This window comes from Telopea speciosissima, chromosome 6 (genome assembly GCF_018873765.1).
Source record: "Telopea speciosissima isolate NSW1024214 ecotype Mountain lineage chromosome 6, Tspe_v1, whole genome shotgun sequence".
Taxonomy (NCBI): Eukaryota; Viridiplantae; Streptophyta; class Magnoliopsida; order Proteales; family Proteaceae; genus Telopea; species Telopea speciosissima.
Window position 1 is genome coordinate 67,048,611 of NC_057921.1, and position 23,016 is coordinate 67,071,626.

Below are 23,016 nucleotides of genomic sequence, written 5' to 3' on the forward strand. Positions count from 1 at the left end.
ATGAAGAAAAAGTTTTGCCTTCATGAATAAGACATCCTCGATAACACGTTCTTTGATAATTGTCACATGGCAGTTCAAGTGAGCTGAAATTGTGTTTATAGGTCACGGGTGGACCCAAAGTCCCCTCCTCACCTGTCAAGTGTCAACCTAATTCGAATTTTCCAAGTGGCAAAACAAGGTATTAAAAACCAGGGAGAATCAAGGGACTCAATGGGGGTTCATGAACATACATGGGAGGGTATGCCTACATATGAAAGGAGACAAAGAATCTCAGTTCCAAACTTACCATGTGGCAAATCGACATAATTTCACAACATTCAACAGTTGGAATTTTCAGATCACCTTTACACGTGGCAAAAAACATCTTATGATCTGTTCTACTTCCATGCTGAGGTAGTCATCCTTGACCTGGTGCCCTTCTACTGTCTACTTTACCTGTGGCAATACAGAGATTTTGAAAGTTTGGGATGGTATACCAATGCCAAAGACCTTATGGCCATGAGTGATTGAGTCAGTCAATCCCAACAGAGCAGGCTAAGATGACTTCAATTCAGCTAGGTTCAGATGGCATTAGTGAAATCCCCAACCCTTTACCCTCCCAAAATAAAATTACCTACCAAGTTATGCAGATATTGACTTGGTTGACTATCTTTGTCAGTAGATGATGTGGTTATAGCTTCCAAACACCTGAAACATGTAAATTCCCCATCAGTTAAACTAAAAAAGAAGTATAAGTAAGGCACAAGGATAGAGTGGAAAAAGTTTTTGGGTAAATATATACAGGAAGTGTTCATCTACCTAAACATACAACACACCTAACATTCACCTTTGCAAATGGATTTGTCTCAAGAAATCAGAGAAATTAAATTTCTCCACATGTAAGGCTATTCTATTATATTGTCAAACCCAAAACATGACTTCTATAATTCTATTAAGAGACTTAATTATTTAAGGATATCTACTTGTTATTTTTGTGCCTAACAGAGCTTCGGCACAATATCTTTCATTTGGCCCTGCTGAAACATGGAAGAACTGAAATCTTAAATCAAAAGTTTCACGACATAAGCTGAGTCAGTATAAAAGGAGACCCAGTGCATGAGGCTCCCGCCACTGCGGGCTCCCGCCACTGCGGGGTCTGGGGAGGGTCATAATGTATGCAGCCTTACCCCTGCTTTTGTAAGGAGGCTGTTTCCAAACTCGATCGAACCTGTGACCACTTGGTCACAATGGAGCACCCTTTACCGTTGCACCAAGGCTCGCCCTCAGTAGTTACAAACAATAGATTTTTAAATGGTCTGCCTTACTCAAGATGCTATTCTTTCTTCATTCAAGAGCCTAAGCCTGGTTTTGAACTACCTGATAAATATAAAAGCCAAGATTGCTTAATGAAGGTAATGGATTGGGTCACACCTGCCCTTAACCAGTTCATGATCATGGTCATGACCAGTAGCCCTCAAAGGATCAGGCTTGTAAAACTCTCTTCAGTCTATTTCCAGTCCTGCAGTGATAAAAAAAAATTTCAGCTCAACTCCCCACCCCCCAAATAACCATGTTTCACCTCTTCTTTTCTTAATCGAGTTTTGTTTTAGAAGGTTGATTCCTCAGATTTGTTAACTAGTTTGCATTAATCCTTAACCTAAATTTTCTTTTCCATTTGTGCATCATCCTTGACCTAAACACAAAATTCCAACTTCCATTAACCCCCACCAGCTCCTTTATGTCCAGTCATCTTTTGGTTTAAGCTTCAGTCAGAATACCTATAACTATTCACTGATAGTACCCTTCCCCCCCCCCCCCCCAAAAACAAAAAATAAAAGAAAGAAAGAAAGAATAAAGGGGAACTCCCATTATGCAAAGCTGTTGCTAATCTTACTGATATACCAAAAATCTACCCACTTATGATAAATTGACACATGGCAAGGCTAGAACAAGGTAATCGAACTATTACTATATAGGTATACCATATCAACACTGTAGTGTACCAGAGGAGTCAGGGTGCCCCCCCGACATGCAGAAAGGTCTGGAGACGCCCCCAACATGCAGAAAAGTCTGGGTGCTCCTCCTTCTCAGAGAAAGGCTTGAGCACACTGCCCACAGGTAGACAGGCCTAGACTCTCCACCGCCATGCTAAGAAGTCAGATTCACACACCATTTCTTCTATAAATAAGAAGGCAAAACTCAAGGTAAACTCTCTAGACAACATCCGGAACTATCCGATTCACTACTACTCTCTAATCTTCCCAAACTCTTATCTTGTTGTTCGGATTCTAACTTAAGCATCGGAGAGTCCCTGGCGGAGCCCAATTCCATCCCTCTCTTGTGCTCATTCTCTGGTTTAAGGTGTGCAGTTCTCCTAGTCATCCATTCAGATTTCAGCAGCAACCCTTACAAAACAATAAAAAAGAAGTACCTTCATATTCCACATTAAAGAATCCACAATCCAAATTGGTTATTACTTATCAATAACTGAAACTAACCACCCCAATATTGGCGTAGAGATAAATGGGAACAACTAAACAATGTATAGATGCTCACTTTTCCTGATTAAGTCAGTGGAGCTCATCCCAGTCTCTCTCTCTCTCACTCTCTCTCCAATGACCCACACATCCAGAAACACACAAAGGCTAGGAAACTCCATCTATGATGATATGATCTCCCCTAGCATTCAATTTGATCAGAACACAGATGGCCAAATATGCACAAACGCAATCTTTCTGTTTATGCATCAATCCCAGAGGAAACCATAAACACCCTTCACTTTTTGCTTCAATAATTTTTTCTACTTATATTTTGTTGCTGATATATTCTCAGCGCTGGTAATACCTCTATGGGATTGTCTGCATCCTTATTACCCAGAAGCTAACAGCAGTGTCCACCATTATATATGCAGCACATAGAGATCCCACAGTAAAAGATCTGCTAAGCCAATAACCAAAACAGATAGACGATCTTATCATGCAAACTAGAGGTTTTGTTCACCCATCATCAAAATATTGTGGTAGGATCAAAGTTAGCAGAACAATGGCTAAAGATACTGGAATTACGTTTTCACAGTGGTATTCTAAAAAGACCTTTTTTTTCGATATGCAACAACCACCTTTTGCAAAAAAAAAAAAAAAACCAGCACTTCAACTTCCAAGGATAGAGAATATGAATTTTCTAAGGCTCTGTTTGTATCAAGTGAAAATCACATAAGATTTTGCGTGAAAACTTTCCTTGCGCAAGGTTTTTACCTGGAAACAAACTACACCTAACAGAAAAAGTTTTTCCAATGGAGCAATGGTAACTACCAAAGAAATGAAGATGGCAAGAACAGCACCAGAAACAGCAAATAAATGATGATTGAAAATTTGCAGCGCGTAGCGAATTGGGCTATAGAAACGCCTTGACACAAGCCAACAAAAGTTTTAGTCCTGACAAGTTCCAAAATTCTACTGAAGAATACAATTTACTATGGTATGAAAAATCTTCTCCTCTCACACATTGTGCTCCAAGGCTCTTGCATCACTGAGTATCTGATTGATGAGTTGCAGTAATGGTATTTTCTTGCAAGGTGCTGAATCTTTCACCTTTTGGAGAAACATGAAGTCATTCTTTACCTCCTATTCAGGATGCTCCTGCAAAATGTTTTCTACTTCAGCTTTCTATCCATAAATTTCTTGCTGGAGAAGTTTACCATCTCTAAAACCTAGCCAACTTTGTTATTCTTACTTTTTCAGTACTTCATTATCTGAACAAAGCTTTTATTGTCAACACAAACACACCTACACTTGTGCCCACTGGTTCAGGCTCTTTAGCTCATCTGAAGAATTAACTGGGAGATAACTTGACATCTCATATATATGCAAATCCTGGATGAGCATCAATGTCATTTAGTAGATTGCTCACTGAGCCATTCAATGCAGACTAAGGGATCGAATTTGCAAATCACTGGAGGAGTGACGACCTCTGATGCTCCCTGGAACATACTTAAATAATTATAATTCAGAAAATTAAGTCAGCTTAGCCAGGACATGGGATGTGGTTAGAAATGAACAAATACATATGTTGAAGGAAAATCTGCCAATTATTGACTCTACAGTTTTATTTCTAACCTTACATACAAACAAATACATTATGTCGAAGGAAAATCTGCCAATTATTGACTCTACAGTTTTATTTCTAACCTTACATTGTATTTTCCTTGCATAACAGTGAGGGAGTTCAATAATCAGATGATATTAAACTGGATTTTCTAACAAAATAATGTATCAGAAGAAGAGCATATACTTAACTGTACATTGTAATGTAGAGCCTCAAATTTGGCTCTTATAAACACACTATAACTTTTGGAAGGGGATCCCCTCTTAGAATCATATTAACTTTAGAGCTCAAATTCAGAGTGGGACTGTCAGCAATGAACTGAGCTGAGACTAGTTTCTCCGATGCATAAACCCGTCAGATGCCAGAGTCCCCTCAAGGTCTCCTATAATACGAGCTATCCGGACTTCTAGACCCCGTTGCGCTTCCCCGAAGAGAATTCCAACACCATCAGCCAACCGCCTCATATCAAAGCCAGCAGATTCATCAAGCTCTTCAGCAATCCCAACAAAACAAGAAGCTATCTGTGATTGTATCCCCATTAACTTCTGCCCCGTTGCAACCATGTATCTTTGTAGCTGAAAAGTTTCTTCAAGAAAGTGCTCAAGTGTTTTTGTTTCCTCCTTGGTCTTTGCAATGCTTAAGTCTCCACAGCTCCCATGTAATTTGTTTTTGTGCTGAACAACTCAAAAAGTTTAAATGAAATAAATAAATAGACAATAATATAGTTACTGACTACTGAAAATAGACTAGTGGTACTTTTTTTTTTTTTTTTGATTGGGGGTAGGGGGAGGTTTGGAGACTAGCAACATGGAACTTACCATCCTCTGGCATAGATCATCAGTCTTATCTTGAAGGGACTGGTACCTGCTGACTTGTTTATTGAGCAAGGTCATTAAAGAAAAGAAACCCTTTATCTGGGCCTGCCCTTGATCATCACCACCCCTCTGTTCACAGCTTCTGTGTGTTCCGGCCAACTTCTCCAGCATGAGAAGATGCTGCTTCAGCCGCTTAATTTTGAAAGAAACTCCAAGAGCATGGAGATCCATCTTCCATGGACAAGAATCCTTCTTAACAACAGAGTGACCCAATGATGCTACCTTATTGCCAATATGGGCCTCTAGATGCATGCATTCCCCTTGAGTATGATCAAGGTCCATGTCAGCCACTTTCTCTACTCCAATCTCTTCTTCGGGAGTTTGGATTCTGAAACCTAAGTCTTTAGACTGGTCAAACAGGTTTTCCTCATCATTCGCAGTCTCCACCTCATGAGTATTTCTAAGCACCATGGGGTAAGATTCTTCCTTCTCTCTCAGTTTGCTCTTCGTAATCTCAACTTCAGACCAGACAGGCTCATGAACTAAAGCCAGATTCATTGGGGATGAATTAAAGTTGGTATTTTGGCGATGAAAAGAGTGTAACAGCAATGAAAACCTCTCTTTTAAGGATTTCAATTCCAATTCGCGGTCCAACAACAAGGCTTCCAGCTTCATGTTTTCCTCCGTAAGTTGTGACATATTTTGGTCAAGGCCTTCAATGTGGGACTGCAAACGTTTTGTTTCCAGTTCCAAGCTCAATGTCCGCCAGCGGAAAGCTTCTAACTTCTCATCTTTCAATCTCATCTGTTCTGCAAAGGCATCTATTTCTAGGTGATGCCTCTGCTCATGCACAATTGTGTATTTCTTCTCTGTTTCTGAGCGAATCCAACTTCCAAGTGCTTGGCACCTGTCTTGATCACGTTGAAGCAATAAAAGAACAGGATTAAACCACAAGTTAGAATACACACATTAACCTAATGTAAAGCTTAAGGACTCAACTTAATTTAATCATCAATGCAAGAAATTAAAGATACCAAATCTGTAGTGCCAAATAGACTCTTATAACAAATGACTTTTGATAAAGTTAGATGTAGATCAGCAACTCTTAACTTTTCTCACAGTTGGTTGTAATAGATCACAAACTAGGACCTAATGTTGAAGTAAAAGAAATTCAAAAATAGGCAAAGAGGAGATAAGGAATTTGATCTTACTAAGTTCTTCATCTGTTTCGGGTGAGAATAGATGGGAACCATCAGAAGTTGAATTAACAATTCTCGGGGGTGTAAAACGTTCATCTTCTTTTGTATGCTCAGCTTCCAAGCAGCCAAGGTGAACATTTTTGGGGTTTACTCTATTGTCAACAGCCTGCAATCTGGTCCTTCGTTTCTCAGAACAGCTTCCCTCAACATGATATGCCCCTTTTGAACCTGAGAACACATTTGAGGTTGATTCTGCATCATCAGCCAAATTGCTCCTTAAAAAATGTCTGTTGTGTCTACATTTGCAGGGTGCCTTCCACCTCTCTGTCTCTAGCTCTGCTTGCTTCCTCCTTGCCTTCGATATCTTAATCTCCTTCAACAATAATTGCTTCTCTGTGGCGTCTGATTTAGATTTTCTCAGCATAGCAGACAGGATCTTGTCCTTCTGTTCCAAGTCCTTGCGCATCTTTATCATCTCCAAGGATAGCTTTTGAACCATTGAGATTGATTCCTCCTTCTGCTTGAACGCTGAGTCCAGCTCTTGCTTTGCAGCCTCAATTTGCCGAAGGGTGCGGCTCATCTCAGCTTCAAGCTGACGCTGATTTGAGACAAGTTCAATGAAGGCAGTCTTGTGTTTCCAAATTTCAGAAGAATGCTCTTGAGCTTCTCTGTTTGCAGTTTGTCTCAGTTCCTCCACAATGGCCTCGACTTTCTGTAGCTTTTCTTCTAGCTCCTTCCTCTTACTCTCCTCTGCCTCCAATGCTTTATCTGTAGACTGTATCAGAAGCTCCTTCTCTTTAACTTTTTCATTCAAACTTGATATAACTTCTTCCTTTTTTGTGTCAAGGACCTTCAATTCATTTAGAAGAACTCTAATTTGCAATTGAAGCTTCTTCCTTTCACTTAACCAGCTCTGCTCCTGAGCAGCAAAGATGCTCACGACTTTCTCATTAGCCTTTGCATCTTCACTTCTTATCCTCTTCAATTCTGTCACCTCTGCCTCGGCTTTCTCAAGCTTACACTGAAGCACAGACCTGCAATCGTTTGCTTCTCCTTTCTGCACTCTCCACACAAGCAGCCCCAAGAGATGTGCACTGCCTTGAAGCATTCTATCCCGCATCTCAGACCATTGCACGTCATCCGTGTCAGGTCCTGAGAGGAGCCTGAGGGCAACCAATGCACATGAAACACCAAAGCACATAGGATATAGGCTCTCAGATTCCTCTGAGATAAACAGACTTGAAGCTGAGACTTCCTTTACATCCATCACTCAAGGATCTGCTCCTGGCTCTCCTTTGGGAAAGGGAGGAAAAAAATCAAAGAAGGAGATTGAGAAATCTAATCACATCAGGGGAACAACAAGACTAAACAGATACCATTATAATTTCACAAAGTAAATTGGGAAAAGAATTCATAGAACCCCATTAGTGCAGGATTCATTAAAGCTAACTATTTCTTCATAGGACTAACAGGAACCATAAGAACCCAGGTTCTTAAGTAAGCATTGAAACTCTAAAAGAAAAACTAGCTGTCATCAAGGAGATCAAAACACCAGCAACCCAAGAAGAGCAGTTTGTTGTCTACTTACGAGCGTATGTGGGTCAGTGGGTGGGAAAGTAATTAGTTTTCCAAGCTCAGAGTGTTCCAAAAGCATGGTTTCTTACACGTGTGGAGCCAGCAAAATCAAAACAAAGGCGATGGGTACTATAATTGAAAAGCAGAAGAAAATCATGAGAATTATTCTCTTGGTCTTCAGAGAGAAGATGATTAATTTATCTTTTCCCCTGAGTTCTTGTCCTGCCCATTTGAAGCAAAATTGCAATAGCTCCGGATTCTTGGTGGTTGGCCACCATTACAATATATATATAAAAAAAAAATTAGCTTCACACAGAGAGTTCAAGAAGAAATTCTGAAGAAAATCGTACTTTTCGCAGAGAGATCGTACCTGTTTAAACCAGGCATACAGAACATCTTCTGCAGCTACAGAGGGATTCGCTACAACTGAATCATTATTTTGTTGCTATCCTTTCCGGACTGGATATTTTGCAGGACATCAACTTGTATAAATGTCTCAACGACCTGTCAATAATAATTTCATGAACTGCTTAAAGAAACTGTAGTGTTAATTTTCCGAAGACCGTAAAGTCTGGAAAGTGGGACCTCTGAAGCTTACTGATCCTGAGGCTCTGCAGTGAACCAATGAGTGAAAGATAACTGCTTCAACGGCGTTTGCGTTCCATGGCACGGACACGTAGTCAACACTACAATTACCGACACACCCTCATCTGCAAAGTGATACATGTTACATGTTAGGGCCCGAATTGCATTGGATCGCTACACTACAATGGAGATGCGCCAATGAAAGCTTCTAACGAGCTTCCAGACAAGCCTAGTAATGGCCAATGGGTATCAGGGTCTCGCTGGGTCTTCAGAGAGAGAGAGAGAGAGATTTCTTTAGACACTTTAAACCCACCTCAGAAACCAGGTCGTCATGGGGCCCAAGATCATCAAAAATTGATAAAACCCACCTCAGAATACCAGGTCGTCATGGGGCCATGGGGGGTGGGGGGAGCTTGGGTTTACTCTTCACTTTTCTTTCCTTGCTTGAGACCTGTAAAGCAGGAATTTGTGGAAGAAAGCAGAGCAGCGTTTCCCAATATGGGATAGCCTTCGATGAATGAAGGAGGGCCATCACCATTCACCAACTCCTCCTTTTCATTTTTATTTGTAGATCTGCCCTTGGAATCTGAACACACAGGACTTGGACTCATTACCTTCTGTCCAAAGCAAACTTTTTTTTTTTTCTCCCCCTTTATTGCAATAAAATATTATTCAAAATGTTATCTTTTCCTTGGCAATCTGCATTTTTTAAGCCACAGTGATGTAATCACATGATAATTTTCATATCCTATCTTCATTGTATGATCCACTATGTAAGGGCTTTTACCATTGAAGATTCCTAGAGAGTTTGATTAGTCCATAGATTTGGGATCTCCTAGAACGTGCACTTTGAGTGATGATACCTATAGATCACATTGCTACCTTTAGATGTAAGAAAAATGACTCATAGTATGGTTAGCGGTATACTGTGTGTTAGCACTCTATGTGTCTCTCTCTCTCTTTTCCCTTTGAAAGATAAGTGAATCATTTCAAAGGAAAAAAAGAAAAATTAAACACATAAAATGCTAGCATACGATATACCACTAGTATACACGTCCTTCTATGTTCATTAATGTTCAAAATAAAAAATTTACCAAAACACCTTTGTTATGTTTTTTCCCTCATGTTGCATGCGTTATGCAGAACTATCCTTGGAGTTGGATGAGCAATCCGCGTATTCATGTTTGTCCACATAATTTTTACATGTTTATGGGAAACATTAGAGGACACCCACAAGGTTGTGTTGGTTTTAACTAGAGAAAAAACAAAAGAGAAGGAAGAACCCAAAAGATGTAATTTCTTCCAACAAATTTTCCCTGTCTAAGTTAACTATTTGGGAAATTTACAAAACACCCTCTGAAAATGGATCAATTTTTAGATCACCCCCTCTGCACTAACCGTGTTAGTCTGCTATTAGTTATTGGTGTAAAAAAACTATTTTATCCTTGTACTAAATCATTAATACTCCCTGAAAATGGATCGATACTCAGATCACCCCCTCTACACTAACCGTGTTAGTTTGCTATTAGTTATTACTGTAAAAAAACTATTTTACCCTTGTACTAAATCATTAGAATCAAATTTACAATACTACCCTTTCCTTCATCTTCAACCTAAAATACCCCACTTTCACCCATTTCTTCTTCCTCTCCCCGTAATCCTCACTTTACAACTCCGACCTCACCATTGCAATTTCACCAGAGTTTTCTGCAACTCAGGGGGATTCGTAATAAGCATTGAACTGGGTAACAAAAATCTGGTTGACATTCTTCCCATTGATTTGCTTTAGCAGCTTCAATCCCTGCAAAAAGTGGATCTCAGATTGAAATTCGAGAATGAAACCATTGTAGATGGTTTGAGGAATTGCAACAACTTTGTCAGAAATCACAGAAATGTCGTCTCTGAGTTTGATCGACTAGAGCAAAAATCAGTTTTTCGGAGAGATACCGTCGATTATCGAACTTCAGAATCTCAAATAGATCAAATTGATCAAGAAATTCCAAGAATGATAGAGAATCATACCTGGAATCGGGCAGATCTGCAGAAATTTTGATTGATCTCAGTGATCGTTCTCTTCAATCTCCACCGATCGATTCAGACACAAAGGGGAGGGGATTATTACAAATTTGAGAAGACCTAACAAATTTACAGAATAACTATCAAAACATAGACTGAATCGAGATCTAGAACAAGGATTCTTCAGATTAATGAGTAGACATCACTCCACTTCAAATCTTTTGGATTCGGCAAGGCTCCACGATAGTATCTCCTTGATTCGAGCGTAGATTTAGGATGGCCGACTGTGATCAACTCCGATTCTCCATTCTTTCTCCCTATTTCTTCTCTCTGAAATCCCTTTTTTCTCTCAAAACCCTAGATTTCTGTTTTCCCTTTTTTTTTTTCTCTCTCTCTTCTCTCTGTTTTCTCTCTCCCAGAACGAAGAAGCAAAATCAGAAGAATTGGGGAAGAAGGAGAGGGAATATTCCCTCTCCAATTCTTTATTTTAATTAATAAAAAAAAAAATACATGTTGGGTTTTTAGATTGGGTAAAATAATAATTATACTCTTTTCAAGGGTAGTTTAGGATTTTCAAAAAATTTAATCAACTTCATCAGTTAACTAACGGTAGGGTCTAATTTGAGTATAAGGCTCTAATGCAGGGGGTGACCTGAGTATCTTCAAATATGAAGAGGTGATCTGAGTATAAGTCCATTTTCAGGGGACGTTTTGTAAATTTTTCTAACTATTTTATAGACCAAGAAAACAAAAAGTAGTTTTAAACTAAAATTTATCTCAAAGGTAAGGGTGTCAATTTGGGATCGGAATTGGGAACAGTCCCAATACCGTTCCGCTAAAACCCGGTATTGGACCGTCCCATTAGTAAATGGGACAGTACTGATATCTGATTTTGGTACCGAATGATAAATGAGACGGGACGGTACTGGTATCTGATTTTGGTACCGAATGATAAATGAAACAGGACGGTTCTGGGACAGGATTTCTAACGGTACCAGTACAAGTACCGTTTAAAAAGAAAGAGTATATAAGATCTTTTTTAAAAAAAAAAATAAAAGATAGGGTATAAGAATTACGACTCATTAGGGTTTCACTAATTGCCTTTTGAATATGAAGAGGAACAACAGGTCAACAGCCATAGCTTGAAGTCTCTCCTCACACAACCTGCTACAGTGCTACTCCCTCCTCCCTCCGCCCTCCTCCCTTTTCCCTCTTCCCTCTTCCCTCAACCAACTACATCTACCAGATGCTTCCTTTTTGCACTTCGTAGTTCATACCATACTACCATGTGACATGTATGATAAATAGAATTTTGTTTGGAAAAATCAATGAGGAAACACAAAGGGATTCTTCCATTTTGTAGGACTTCTTCACATTTCAAAAAATGAGACGCTTATTACATGTGATCTTAAGGAATTTGAAGAAGTAAAACTATGATTTCATAATTTAAGCTGCTTTATAAAAAGCAGTAGACAACTTAGATTTCATGATAGTGAAAAAATTCCACAACACTAATAAATCCACCTTGTTAGAAACAATTTTACTTTTTCTCCTTTTTTCTACAGTGCCTAGAACCGTTTAAGAACTGTACCGTCCCATCCGGCTAGTAATCGGGACTGAGATCTAAGTTTGATCCCGTTAACTAAATGAAACGGTACTAGGATTGATACTTTTGATACCGATACTGGTACCGTCCCGTCCCAAATACTGGGAACCGTCCCAATTGACACCCTTACTCAACAGTTGAAAAAAACCCATCCAAGAGTGAGGGGTGAGGTAGTTGGGGAATGTTGGGTAAATGGGTTTGGCTGTCCCAACCATTCACGAATATTCGAACAAATAGCCACCCCCATGTGTGTCTCTCTCAGCAGCCGACAAGGGTTACTATGGGAACAATAATTTTTTTATCTTATCCTTTTGAAAACAATCTTTTATAAAATAATTGGCAAACAAATGTATTTTCAAACCATTTTTACATACAAAGATTTCAACAATAAAAATTACTTAATCACAAAGTTTGAATTTAGACTGATTTTAAAGTTGGTGACCCACTATTAAATGGGTCAACCTCTAGGAAATATATTGAAAATTTTCCAATGATACCTCTCTAGATCATTTTGAGATGGTTTAAAACATTAGCTGGGAGTTGCAGAAAACCCTAAGATTAAAATAGACGTAACACATTATTCAAGGAGTTCATCATCGCTATGCATGTCTCCCAGGTAACAAAATCATTTGTCTACAACTACGTTGACAGTTCATGTGTGTGTGTGTGTGTGTGCGCCTCTCTCTCTACCCCTTTGACGAATCACTGAAGCGCTCGGGATTGATGCACTCCCCTATGCCGCTTGCTCAGAGGATCCTCTCGCTTGAATGAGTTAGAAAGGCACAAAGAATTCAACTCTTCTACCTCAAGTTGGTTATTTCTGCAACCTCATACTATGAGCTCTCTCATCGTCTTCAAGTTTTCCTTCTGAGGAGGCAGTATCAGCATGATCTAATTATACTTTCTGTTCCTTATCTTGAAGGTGGAGGATCGAAAAATATCATCATCAGCCTACACTGTCTCAAGAACAGCAATGGACTCCAGTTTTGTGAAATAGGTGCCAAGGAGGTAGAAAACATCCAAGTAGGTGTTGGTCTCTCCAGCCCTGTTTTTCTTCTTGATACTATAAGCAAGTGGAATGACTCCTCTATTAAAAACCTCATTGTGAATGCCACCCCAAACAACAAGCAGCTGCAAGACAACATTTAATAAGGCTCTTAGATTACAAAAACAATTTATAATGATTTAATAGAGTTGCAATACACAAGCAATCACTTGTACACCAATTGAGTCAAGATATTTAAGTCCACTGCTGATGGCAATGGCGAAGGTCGTTAATTTTTACTAATTTTGCTCATGTATTTTTTCATCGGAGGTAAACCTTGACGTCTATCCATGTATTTTTATTTCTTCTTATTAATCTTCATAGCTTAACTTTTGGTTTAAAACAAATTTAAAGGCTGCCAAGTCAATTCAGACAAAATGAATAAGCTGAGTTTACCTAAATTTTGGGATTCCAGTGATTAGCCGAAGCCTTTTTTTTTTTTCTTCCTCTTCCTCTCTTCAATCTTTATTTTCTGCCAAAAATATAGGACTATACCTAAAGACATCTGAATCATTTTTCTTGGCAAAGATTTTCGAGTCTGCCAAGTATCTGAACCAACTCATCAGAAGACCAATAAGCTTGTTCCATGTGATGGATCTTAAGCTCTACTTACCACAGATATCTATCACCATTTGCTATTTTCATTTGATATAATCCCTCCTTTATATTTATGGGGTAAAGTACACATTACCCCCCCTATAATGCACCCAATATTCCTCGTACCCCTCTAAGCGGTTCAATATTCCACATACCACCGTTCAATATTCCACGTACCACCCCTGCTTTACACCCCAAATGCCAGATAAGTCCAATCCGTTAATTACCACTGTTAGATGCCAAAATTTTGACCATTTTACCCTTTGCTCCATTTTCTTAAATCTAAAAAGACTTAATTATCCTCACTTATTTGTTGTGCCCTAAACTAATTGAAAATGACCATTTTACCCTTGTTTTATTTTTATAAACGAAAAGATCTAATTGCCCTCATTTATGTATTACCCTAACCTAATTTAAAAAGACTATTTTACCCCTAAATATTTGTTCTTTAAAACCTTAAAATGCCCTCATCTTCCCCAAACCATCTTCTTTTACATACCCACCACCACCACAGTTCAAACACCTGAACCGTCTTCAACCTCACGCTAAATGATGGTTGCAGAGGCTAGCGTCTAAGCTGGAAAGGGGGAGTGAGAACCTACTGGTTGCGACCAATGTAAATAAGTCGCACCGACCTTTAATCCCACCCTCAACTTTTCGAACTCCAAAAAGGGCTGAGAAGAAGAAAACCCTAAAAATAAGACGTAATAGGAGAAAAAGGCAAAGCTTGTGCGTGAATCTCTCTCTTAATCAAGTGGGTTTCACGCTCCTCTTTCCTCCCTTTTTCCCTCTCAATTATTCTAGAGAGTCTCAAACTAGCCTTCTTCCAGTTCACTTGAACCTGCAATTAAAAAAAACAAAACACCACAATTAGTCAAATTGAACGTCTCGTGACATTTCACACAACTCTGCCAAACCATTCTTCTCTTTTCAATTTCTCTCAACACAAAACCCAAGTTTTGAACTTAAGGAGGAGCTAAGGAATTCAGAAAGAGAAAGCTTCAAGCTTTCAAATTGAGTCAGTCGACATTGGTGACTATATATCCAAGTCCAGAGGAGATTCACACCAACCTCCTCCATCATTGCATCCCGTAAAATGGGATCCAAAACGCAAATCGATGAAACGGAGAAATTTCACAAATCAAACGACGATGAACAGATTAGCGTAAGGTTGAAGACGGTTTAGGTGTCTGAACTGTGGTGGTGGTGGTGGGTATGTAAAAGATGACGATGATTTAGGGAAGATGAGGGCATTTTGGGGTTTTTAGGAACAAATATTTAGGGGTAAAATAGTCTTTTCAAATTAGGTTAGGGTAATACATAAATGAGGGCAATCAGGTCTTTTCATTTATAAAAATAAAACAAAGGGTAAAATGGTCATTTTAATTAGTTTAAGGCAACAAATAAGTGAGGGTAATTAAGTCTTTTTAGATTTAAGAAAATGAAGCAAACGGTAAAATGGTCAAAATTTTGGCATCTAACAGTGATAATTAACGGATTGGACCTATCTAGTATTTGGGGTGTAAAGCAGGGGTGGTACGTGGAATATTGAAGAGTGGTACGTGAAATATTGAGCTGTTTAGGGGGGTACGAGGAATATTGAAGAGTGGTACGTGAAATATTGAGCTGTTTAGGGGGGTACGAGGAATATTGAGTGCATTATAGGGGGGTACGTGTACTTTACCCTATATCTATGTGGGACTTGTGTGTGTGTCTATTCCTGTCCTCCTATTAAAGCTGTGCACAGAGTTATGGACAAGACCACATAATGAACCCACCATCATCCTAGGGGTGAATAATTCAGTTTCATCAAAACCAAAACAAGTACATTCACCACTTAAGGGTATAAAATGCCATCCAAAAAATGTTAGAAATAGAATTCCAGGCAATCGGTATAAGACTTGACAGAATCTGCTTGTATATATATATATACTTGAATGAAATATCAAAATAAATACAAAATTAAAACAACTTACAGTACAACGAAAACTGTCTTCTTGTTTCTTCAAAAGCAGCAAACAAGAACACAAGTGGAGTCATACAAAGAGTACTTTCCTTAAGGTGTGGAACACCCCTTATATGTGCAGATGCGGGTTGACCTTGGCGTTCTACCTCCAAGATAAAACCACTTCAATCACAATTGACAGCACCCAAAAGTGATTACAATACGGAATACCCAAAGGTAATTACTCAGTAATCAGAAAGGAAGAAGAATAAGAATAAGAAAAGAAGCAAATAGAATGCAAAGAGCACACTGTTTACAGAGCACAGGAAACACTACACGAATTGTATGCTTTGAAGCCCAAAGACCATTTGTATGTATGGGATGTGTCTCTACAGACCTATAAACCCCCATATACAGACCCCTCTACGTATAGGTATGTGTACATACCAGGTCCTTAAGTATGGGTGCATGTATATGCATGTGCCTATACGTACTACAATGCATGTGCATGATGCCATTTCGGATAAGGGTGCATGTGCATGTACTTCACCAAAAAGAATACATCAAATGGACCCACACCCACACCCACCCCGCCCCGCCCCGGGGCGGCTCGGCACGCGTGTTTGAAAAGCATTCTGGATCCCAACCTCACACATGGGACAAGGGAGACTTCCCTTAGAACCCTATGTCCCTTGTAAGGAACATGAGCTCATATTAGCTCACTTTTCTACTTGTCCCAAAGCAATGTGAGACTAAACTTGAAGAGGTACTCAAGCCTTTCCAAGTTTCCTTGCAAGTTTATATAAGAGGTCATTAGTTCAAACCACCATACACACATATATACAAGTGTTTCCAACAAAATCAAAACAAAATGGAGGGAAAGAGTTTTTCGTATTTGAAACTTATATTTCAAAAACAACATTTTAAAAAGGAAAATTTTGAAACTACTTTCTGAAAACATAAAATACAACAGAAAATTCATACAAGCAATTCAATAAAGTTGGAGAACTCAGAAGTGGTATCTCTTTTCCCATACCAAAGAAAGCCCTTCTTGTTATAATTGCAATCACGGAAGCAAGAAGAACGTGTATATTGGTTTAAAAAAATGTATATTTGAAATTTTAGACCTTTTTAGGTTTTCCAATAAATAAGCTTCCAGTCAGATATCGTGCCAGAACCTTGTCAAATAACATAGACTTTGTTAGCCTGGGTATTGGGTAGTCAATTTATCCAATTCATATCTACCCAATATGGTGTAGTCAAGAACATAAATCTTTCAAATAAATAGAAAACTCAATAGTTGATATCAAGGAATGGAAACTGGATAGAAATAAGTACTTTTTTGAAGGACATGGGCTAAGTGAAACCAAGATTGAAAAGTAAGGGAGGTCTGAGTAGTTGTCAGAAGGGTAGGAGAGTTTCCCTGAATTGTCAGAAAGATTAGGGGAGGTCTAAGTAATTTGCTCTTGAAGTTTTTATGCTGGAATTGCAAATCATGCACCTTCAATACAACAGTCCCAACCTGAGCACAATAACTAGAAGGTTCCCATGAAATTAAATGTTTAGATGTAATCCATTTGGTTTTTTTGCATTGTTCAAGAGGTTAGTGTACTGCATTCAGATTAATTAAATACAGAACAGAAATAAACTTGCCATGTTGCTTTGACACATCTCACCCAACGCAAACAATCCAAATAGTTTTCTTAGGCCATCCCCAAGATTAAACAAATCTAATTCCTCCAGAATTGAAGTAGTTCATTCAGAACAATCCAATACTAAACAAATCTAATTAATCCATATTGACTTCAGCCATCTTACAAGTGGCAATCCTGAACAATCGAATCCTTTTAGTTAACATTTAATTAGTGTACTGTTCATTGTTATTACAACATCACTAATGGAACTTAAAAGAAGAAAAAGATGGCAATACAGAGTAATAATCTCCAGCACCGAGGTGGGGGGACATTGGAATTGCGACATAAACACTCCATCTCTATATTAACAGCTAATCAATGAACCCAACCCAACATGATTAAGAAACAAGAATTTTCAAAATAAAGTCAGCAATCCGACAGCGCAACAATCTGTAAAGAATCAATAAAAGAGCTGGACGGAAAAGAATATTTAAATAAAAGAGAGTAATTAGAGGAGAAGGCGAGGAATAGATTACCTTCAAGAAGATAATGGTATCGTACTGGCGGAGCCCAGGTGGACACTGAGAATCCTGCTTGTCCTCCGCCACCAAAATGGCTAAACCAGGTGAAGTGCTGGTGGTTCATTTTCAACCAACTCCTCCTTCGAAGAACGAAGCAGAGAAATCTAGGGTAAGGGCTTTGATGGACAAGCCATTTACGGCTACTCCTCTTCTACTGCTCGATTCTACTTGGGCAAGGTCTGAAAATTCCTTCCTTCCTTCATAGCTTACGTATCAAGCTATGATCTCTAGACTGTCATTGAAGATTGGAAGAACTGAAAATAGAATGAAATAAAGATTAAAGAATCCAAGTGTCACTTATTATTAATCTCTCCCACTGAGCACTAATCCTGGTTCCTCCATAAAATATTTTAAGAAAATATAAATTAATACATATGCTAATGCTTGATTGATAGAGCATATATGATTGTTTTCATATAAATTAATTCATGCCTTGGCAGAGGGGTATTATGGGAAAACAATAAAAAAAAAGGGGGCGTATAAGACATTTTACAGGGGTCTGCTACAGTAATCTGAGAGATGCCAAGTTGCCAACATGCAATTTTAAAATTAAGTTGGCATTGTGCAAATCTTTTCCCAAGATAAATATTAAGTTAGAGAAAATTTCTGTGAACTAGCTAGTGTGAAATCTTCAATGAAAATGATTTGACGATCTTGCAAACGTCTGAACTTTGAAATACCCTTTTCAGTCCAATCAAAGGGTCAGATCCCATGGATTAAGAAATTCTCTCTTCATCACAGTGGGTGAAGGGAAACTCCATCTAAACCATAAAACCCACCATGTGTTTGCATTCTTATTCTTAAATTCTCAACAGCCCAAATTACTTAAAAATAATATCTTTCATTCAATTTTCAAACTATTATTAAAATATATTGTAAAGTTTTGACAAACCCAAAAAAGTTGATACATGAATAGAAAAATGTTATGAACAAATTACGACAATGCACATGTATTTGCCAGTGGAGGAATGGGGGAATGACATTCTCCACCATAGGAGGAGTTGCCACAAAGTTTGATTTGTTTTTCTTTTTTTTCTCCTTTGGATTAGCCATAAAAGAAGGATTACTTTTCTCCATTATATGAAAAGAAGGGCTATTTGATTGTGAAAAAGATCTTCATATCTTTGAGAATCTCTCTCTCTCTCTCTCAATCTTCCCTTGAAGACCCAACAGTATCTGTACAAAAGAAATGGCACTATGACAGTATCCAAGTTAAAATAAAGCTGCTTGCCTAAAAAAGAAAAGTTCAACTAGGGCAAGTTGCAAGATGTAGGGCCTTAATATACAGGAAAAAAAAATAATAATAGAGAAAAGTGGGAGATATGGTTCTTAACCATTACTCCTAGAGTATTATCAGCTAAACCAACATCTACTCTGCACCCAAATAATATAAACAAAAATTCCAGGTTCTCTAAAATTAAGGGAATATGTCAAAACATGTTTGAGAATAAAGGGGGTGTGTATGTGATGATTTACATCTAGCTCTTGTTTTTCAGTTTTGATTTCAGTTCATTGTTGATGTTTTGCTCTATCAGCCATATATCAGTAGACAGTAAAAGGCCGTACCTAGTGCACAAGGCTCCCACGTTTAGTAGGGTCTAGGGAAGGTCAAATGTACGCAATCTTACCCCTGTTTCCAGAGAGGCTGTTTCGAGGACTTGAACCCCTGACCAAGCGTCTAGTAAGTGAGCACTTGGACTATATATCAGTAGACAGTATTGGAATAAAGAAGTTCACAGTTGAGATCACATTTTACTTTCAATACAGGAAGGAATTTAAGCCCCAGCAATAATAAGATAAATGCACTGTTGTTAATATATTTAATTACTGTTTAAAATGATGATTAGGGAATGGGTAAGGGTGTCAAACCGTCGGTTCAGTTTTTCTTGGTTTTATGGATATACTGGGCCAAACCGAAACCAGACCGATAAAGTGTTTGGTCTGCTATCTGTCTGATCGATTTTGGTCCGTTATCAGTTTCTTATAATCAGTTTGGCCTGAATTTTTCGCATATAAGAGGAAAACATGTGCAAAAATATTGAATTTTATCAGGCTTTTGGTTTTTTATCTGGTTTCGGTCAATCTTATCAGCCGGTCCAGTTTTGGTCTTTTAACAATGAACACTAGTATCAAACCAATAAGGAGTTCATTGGTCGATTTCGATCAGTTCAACCAATCCGGTCTCATTTTTCGACACCCATGGGATGGGGGGGGAGGGAGCTCCTATCACCACTTCATGTGTAGCCATTGACACTTCTTTTTGAAATTCTTCATTTCACTAACCCAACTTTATTCCAAATAAATAAACACATATCAAATAAGATCAATTCTAATTTTGACATGAAATGCAGGTGTGGGACCACTTAAGTATAAAGATTCATGGTTTGTGCATAATACATTAATTGAATCAGGTGATAAACTATATGTCATTAGCCAACCCTACATGTCCATTACAAGTGGGGTCTCAACCAGTTAAATTTAATGATTAGCTAAATCTTACCTTGCCATATCCATTAGACTTGTTAGGTCTGGTAATTGTAATTTCAAAGCCATGGGTTAGGGTTGAAAAGCCAATAGATAATCCAATCTCAATCTCAAACTACCTTAACCATGGCTTAACTACCAACCCTAGAAAAGTAAAAATTCTTTTGCTATCTTCCATGTCTTTCAGGCTTTTTTCTTATGGTTAAAAATGAAGCACAACTCATGATTAAAACAGCCTTTTAGTTGCATTCACCTTTGTACTGAATCAATCATTTTGGCCTCTATTTTATCTTCCAAGCAATAAAAGAAAGAAAAATCATTTAAGCTAGGGTGAATAAAGGCCCATGCTTGGGAGGTTTTGATGTATGAGTTTTAGTGTGAGGCTTATAATCTTTAGTGGGGAGTGATGGCCTATAGTCCCATCATAAAAAAGAGGAGAATATCATCATAGATTGTTGATAAAAGAAAAGTTTCAAGTATTGTATTAATAAAGTTGCTTTTTATTCATGGATCCACATCTCAATCTTAAGAAACAAAACAGTAAAAGAGAATAGATGAATTCATGTCATTATCTGTCTTTCTTCCAATCCCAATATCTCACTTTTACTTGTATCTGTTAAATACAATACAATCTGGTTCTAACAATTCTCTCATCTCTTCTTGTCAAAGCAGTCTTTACTGGTTTCTTTGCTTTTTGGAAGTCTGAAGATTAATGGGTCTTCCAAGTATTCCCAGCCCTCCACACCTTTATCCTCAAGCACTTCAACTCAAACTCTATCAAGCCTTCATATTTTCAGTCCCAGTCCTCTTCTCAATAATTCTGTTTCTCTTATTTTACCTCTTCTACCTCAAGAGAAGGACCTCTAATCACTCCTCTTCTCCAACAATTATTCCATGGAGATTAAATCCAGCCACTCCATCGGTAATCTCTTCCTCTGATCTCTTCTTGTGAATTTGAATTATCAGAATAAAAAAGAGGAAAACTCTTACCTTCAACATGTTATGTAGGAACTGTATGTGAAATCTGATTCTTATTACAGGGAGAAGGAAGATATTTTTCAGCTGTGCTGTGATACTAAGTTGAGTGCTACCCCTAAAGATTCGTCTTTTGATGCTCTTGGGGGCGTAACACCTAACTGGGTTAAGAGTCTTATCCTTCATCTTCCATTCATCCATGAAAATAGTAGAAGCAGCTTATTCAATCATCAACTGTAAAAGTAAATAGCTCTGGTTTTCTGGATTGCCATTTCTTATTCTGTTTTGATCTGTTATTTGCAGCCTTTTGAAGTCGACTTGAAAGAGGAACTCAAACCCAAGCTTTCTATAATCATATTTGATGAGGATATAAGGTCCAGAGAATCACAGTAAGTCCTAACACTCTTCTCTCTTTTTTTGGGCAAGACCTGTTTAGTGAATACTGATCAGTGACCAACATAGTATTCTATACATTTTCGTCATGGAAATGGAGATCTCATAGGCTGAGCAAAGTCCATTGATTGAATGGGAGAGAACTGATAAGCTTAGCCTTCCTAGCAAGGCTTATGGCTTGGAGTTTAGAGAGATTTCTTATAGAGTCTTGAGAGAGTCTTAGACAGGGGAACTGAAGGTTGTAGCTAATCTGGTACCATGCATCTATCACTTGATTCACTATTATCTAGATCTTTCAACAAATTATGAGCATATCAATGAAGGGTTTTAGCCTGGTAGGTGTTGTGTGTGCCTGGGAGAATTCGAGATGAAAGAGCAATTGCACCAGATTCCATCATGCAATCATGTATTCCACATTGACTGCATTCATCACTGGCTTCAGGCAAACACTACATGTCCACTTTGTCGAGGCTCGGTCCTTGTGACTACTAGGAGGAAATCTTGCTCTTCAGATGCATCACCACCCAGTGGATTGAACTTTCAGCAAGGGATGGACACAGAAGCTGGTCATCAAACACAATTGGAATCTTCTGAACTACAACAAGCTAGCATGAGTAGTATTACTGTCACCAATTTTGCCGATGAAGATCAGTTGGGACACATCGAAGGATCAACCAGTGGAAGAACGCGTTTAACAACAGAACCCAGTAACTTGGAAGATTTGACAGTCCCCTTAGACAATGGAACTCAATATTCACATCAAGACTCAGTTGTTGTTCAGATATCAATGCATACTTCATAATTTTGAGATGTTTTAGGCATTATTTTGGGGAAAGAACTCAATAGTCATGGATATGGTAGAAATTTTATGTTTCATAGATATCTTCTCCTCTATCAGTCCTCTTCAACAGTTTAAGACTAGAATTCCACTTCAGTAAAATGACCATCATCATACAGTCATAGATTCTTCAGGTGTTCAAGTTGGAAGGAAAGAAACATCTCAATTTCATTTCACCTCGTTCGATCAATCTAATACTCTGGAACAATTTAATTCTCCATTGAAGCATTGAAATTTTTTTTATTTGTTTTGTGCATCAAAAGTCTGGATACTGGCTGAAGTGGAGAAACCTTCCAAATTCTGAAATACCAATCCATTTTCTAGTGATCCACATGAAAATGAGATAGGACAAGGAAGGTTAACTCTCACTCTCTGAGCATGGATCCTGCCTCAAGCTCAATAATAATAAGATTAATTGAGTATTGCTTGGGTTTATTACAGATGGAACTGTAAAACCATATGATTATTTGTTGTGTCAATAAGTTGAATCAGCAAATTTTAATCACAGTTCTGCATAATATTTAAAGCATCCAATCACTGGATTCACAATTTCTTGATCTCAGGAGTCCTTCCACTTCACACAATCAAATATTCAAATAATTAATTCAAATCCATGGATTTAAAATCCACAAGAAAAGCCAGAGA

The 23,016-nt window shown here is 38.2% G+C and overlaps 2 protein-coding genes and 1 long non-coding RNA gene across 5 annotated transcripts; 1 reads left to right on the forward strand and 2 right to left on the reverse strand.

Annotated features, from left to right (window-relative positions):
* Positions 1–4,205: 4,205 nt before the first annotated feature.
* Positions 4,206–8,355, reverse strand: LOC122665234 (coiled-coil domain-containing protein 171). Of its 2 annotated transcripts, none has more exons than XM_043861325.1 (4): positions 8,043–8,355; positions 6,110–7,387; positions 4,902–5,809; positions 4,206–4,757 (listed from the first exon to the last, which is right to left on the reverse strand). In XM_043861325.1, the coding sequence occupies exons 2-4, from the start codon at positions 7,362–7,364 to the stop codon at positions 4,413–4,415; spliced, it is 2,508 nt and encodes an 835-aa protein (XP_043717260.1). In that variant the 5' UTR covers positions 7,365–7,387; positions 8,043–8,355; the 3' UTR covers positions 4,206–4,412. The 2 variants fall into 2 exon arrangements, with proteins under 2 accessions (XP_043717260.1, XP_043717259.1); XM_043861324.1 differs by having other exon boundaries at positions 6,110–7,390.
* A 4,587-nt stretch (positions 8,356–12,942) lies between these two features.
* Positions 12,943–17,707, reverse strand: LOC122665244. The gene is made up of 2 exons (XR_006333459.1): positions 17,637–17,707; positions 12,943–13,010 (listed from the first exon to the last, which is right to left on the reverse strand). It is a non-coding gene; the product is annotated as an uncharacterized LOC122665244 (long non-coding RNA).
* Positions 17,708–20,411: 2,704 nt separating this feature from the next.
* LOC122663982 (probable E3 ubiquitin-protein ligase RHA4A) lies at positions 20,412–22,413 on the forward strand. Of its 2 annotated transcripts, XM_043859650.1 has the most exons (4): positions 20,412–20,422; positions 20,838–21,087; positions 21,444–21,529; positions 21,873–22,413. In XM_043859650.1, the coding sequence occupies exons 2-4, from the start codon at positions 20,878–20,880 to the stop codon at positions 22,333–22,335; spliced, it is 759 nt and encodes a 252-aa protein (XP_043715585.1). In that variant the 5' UTR covers positions 20,412–20,422; positions 20,838–20,877; the 3' UTR covers positions 22,336–22,413. The 2 variants fall into 2 exon arrangements, with proteins under 2 accessions (XP_043715585.1, XP_043715586.1); XM_043859651.1 differs by lacking the exon at positions 20,412–20,422 and having other exon boundaries at positions 20,645–21,087; positions 21,976–22,147.
* Positions 22,414–23,016: the final 603 nt, after the last annotated feature.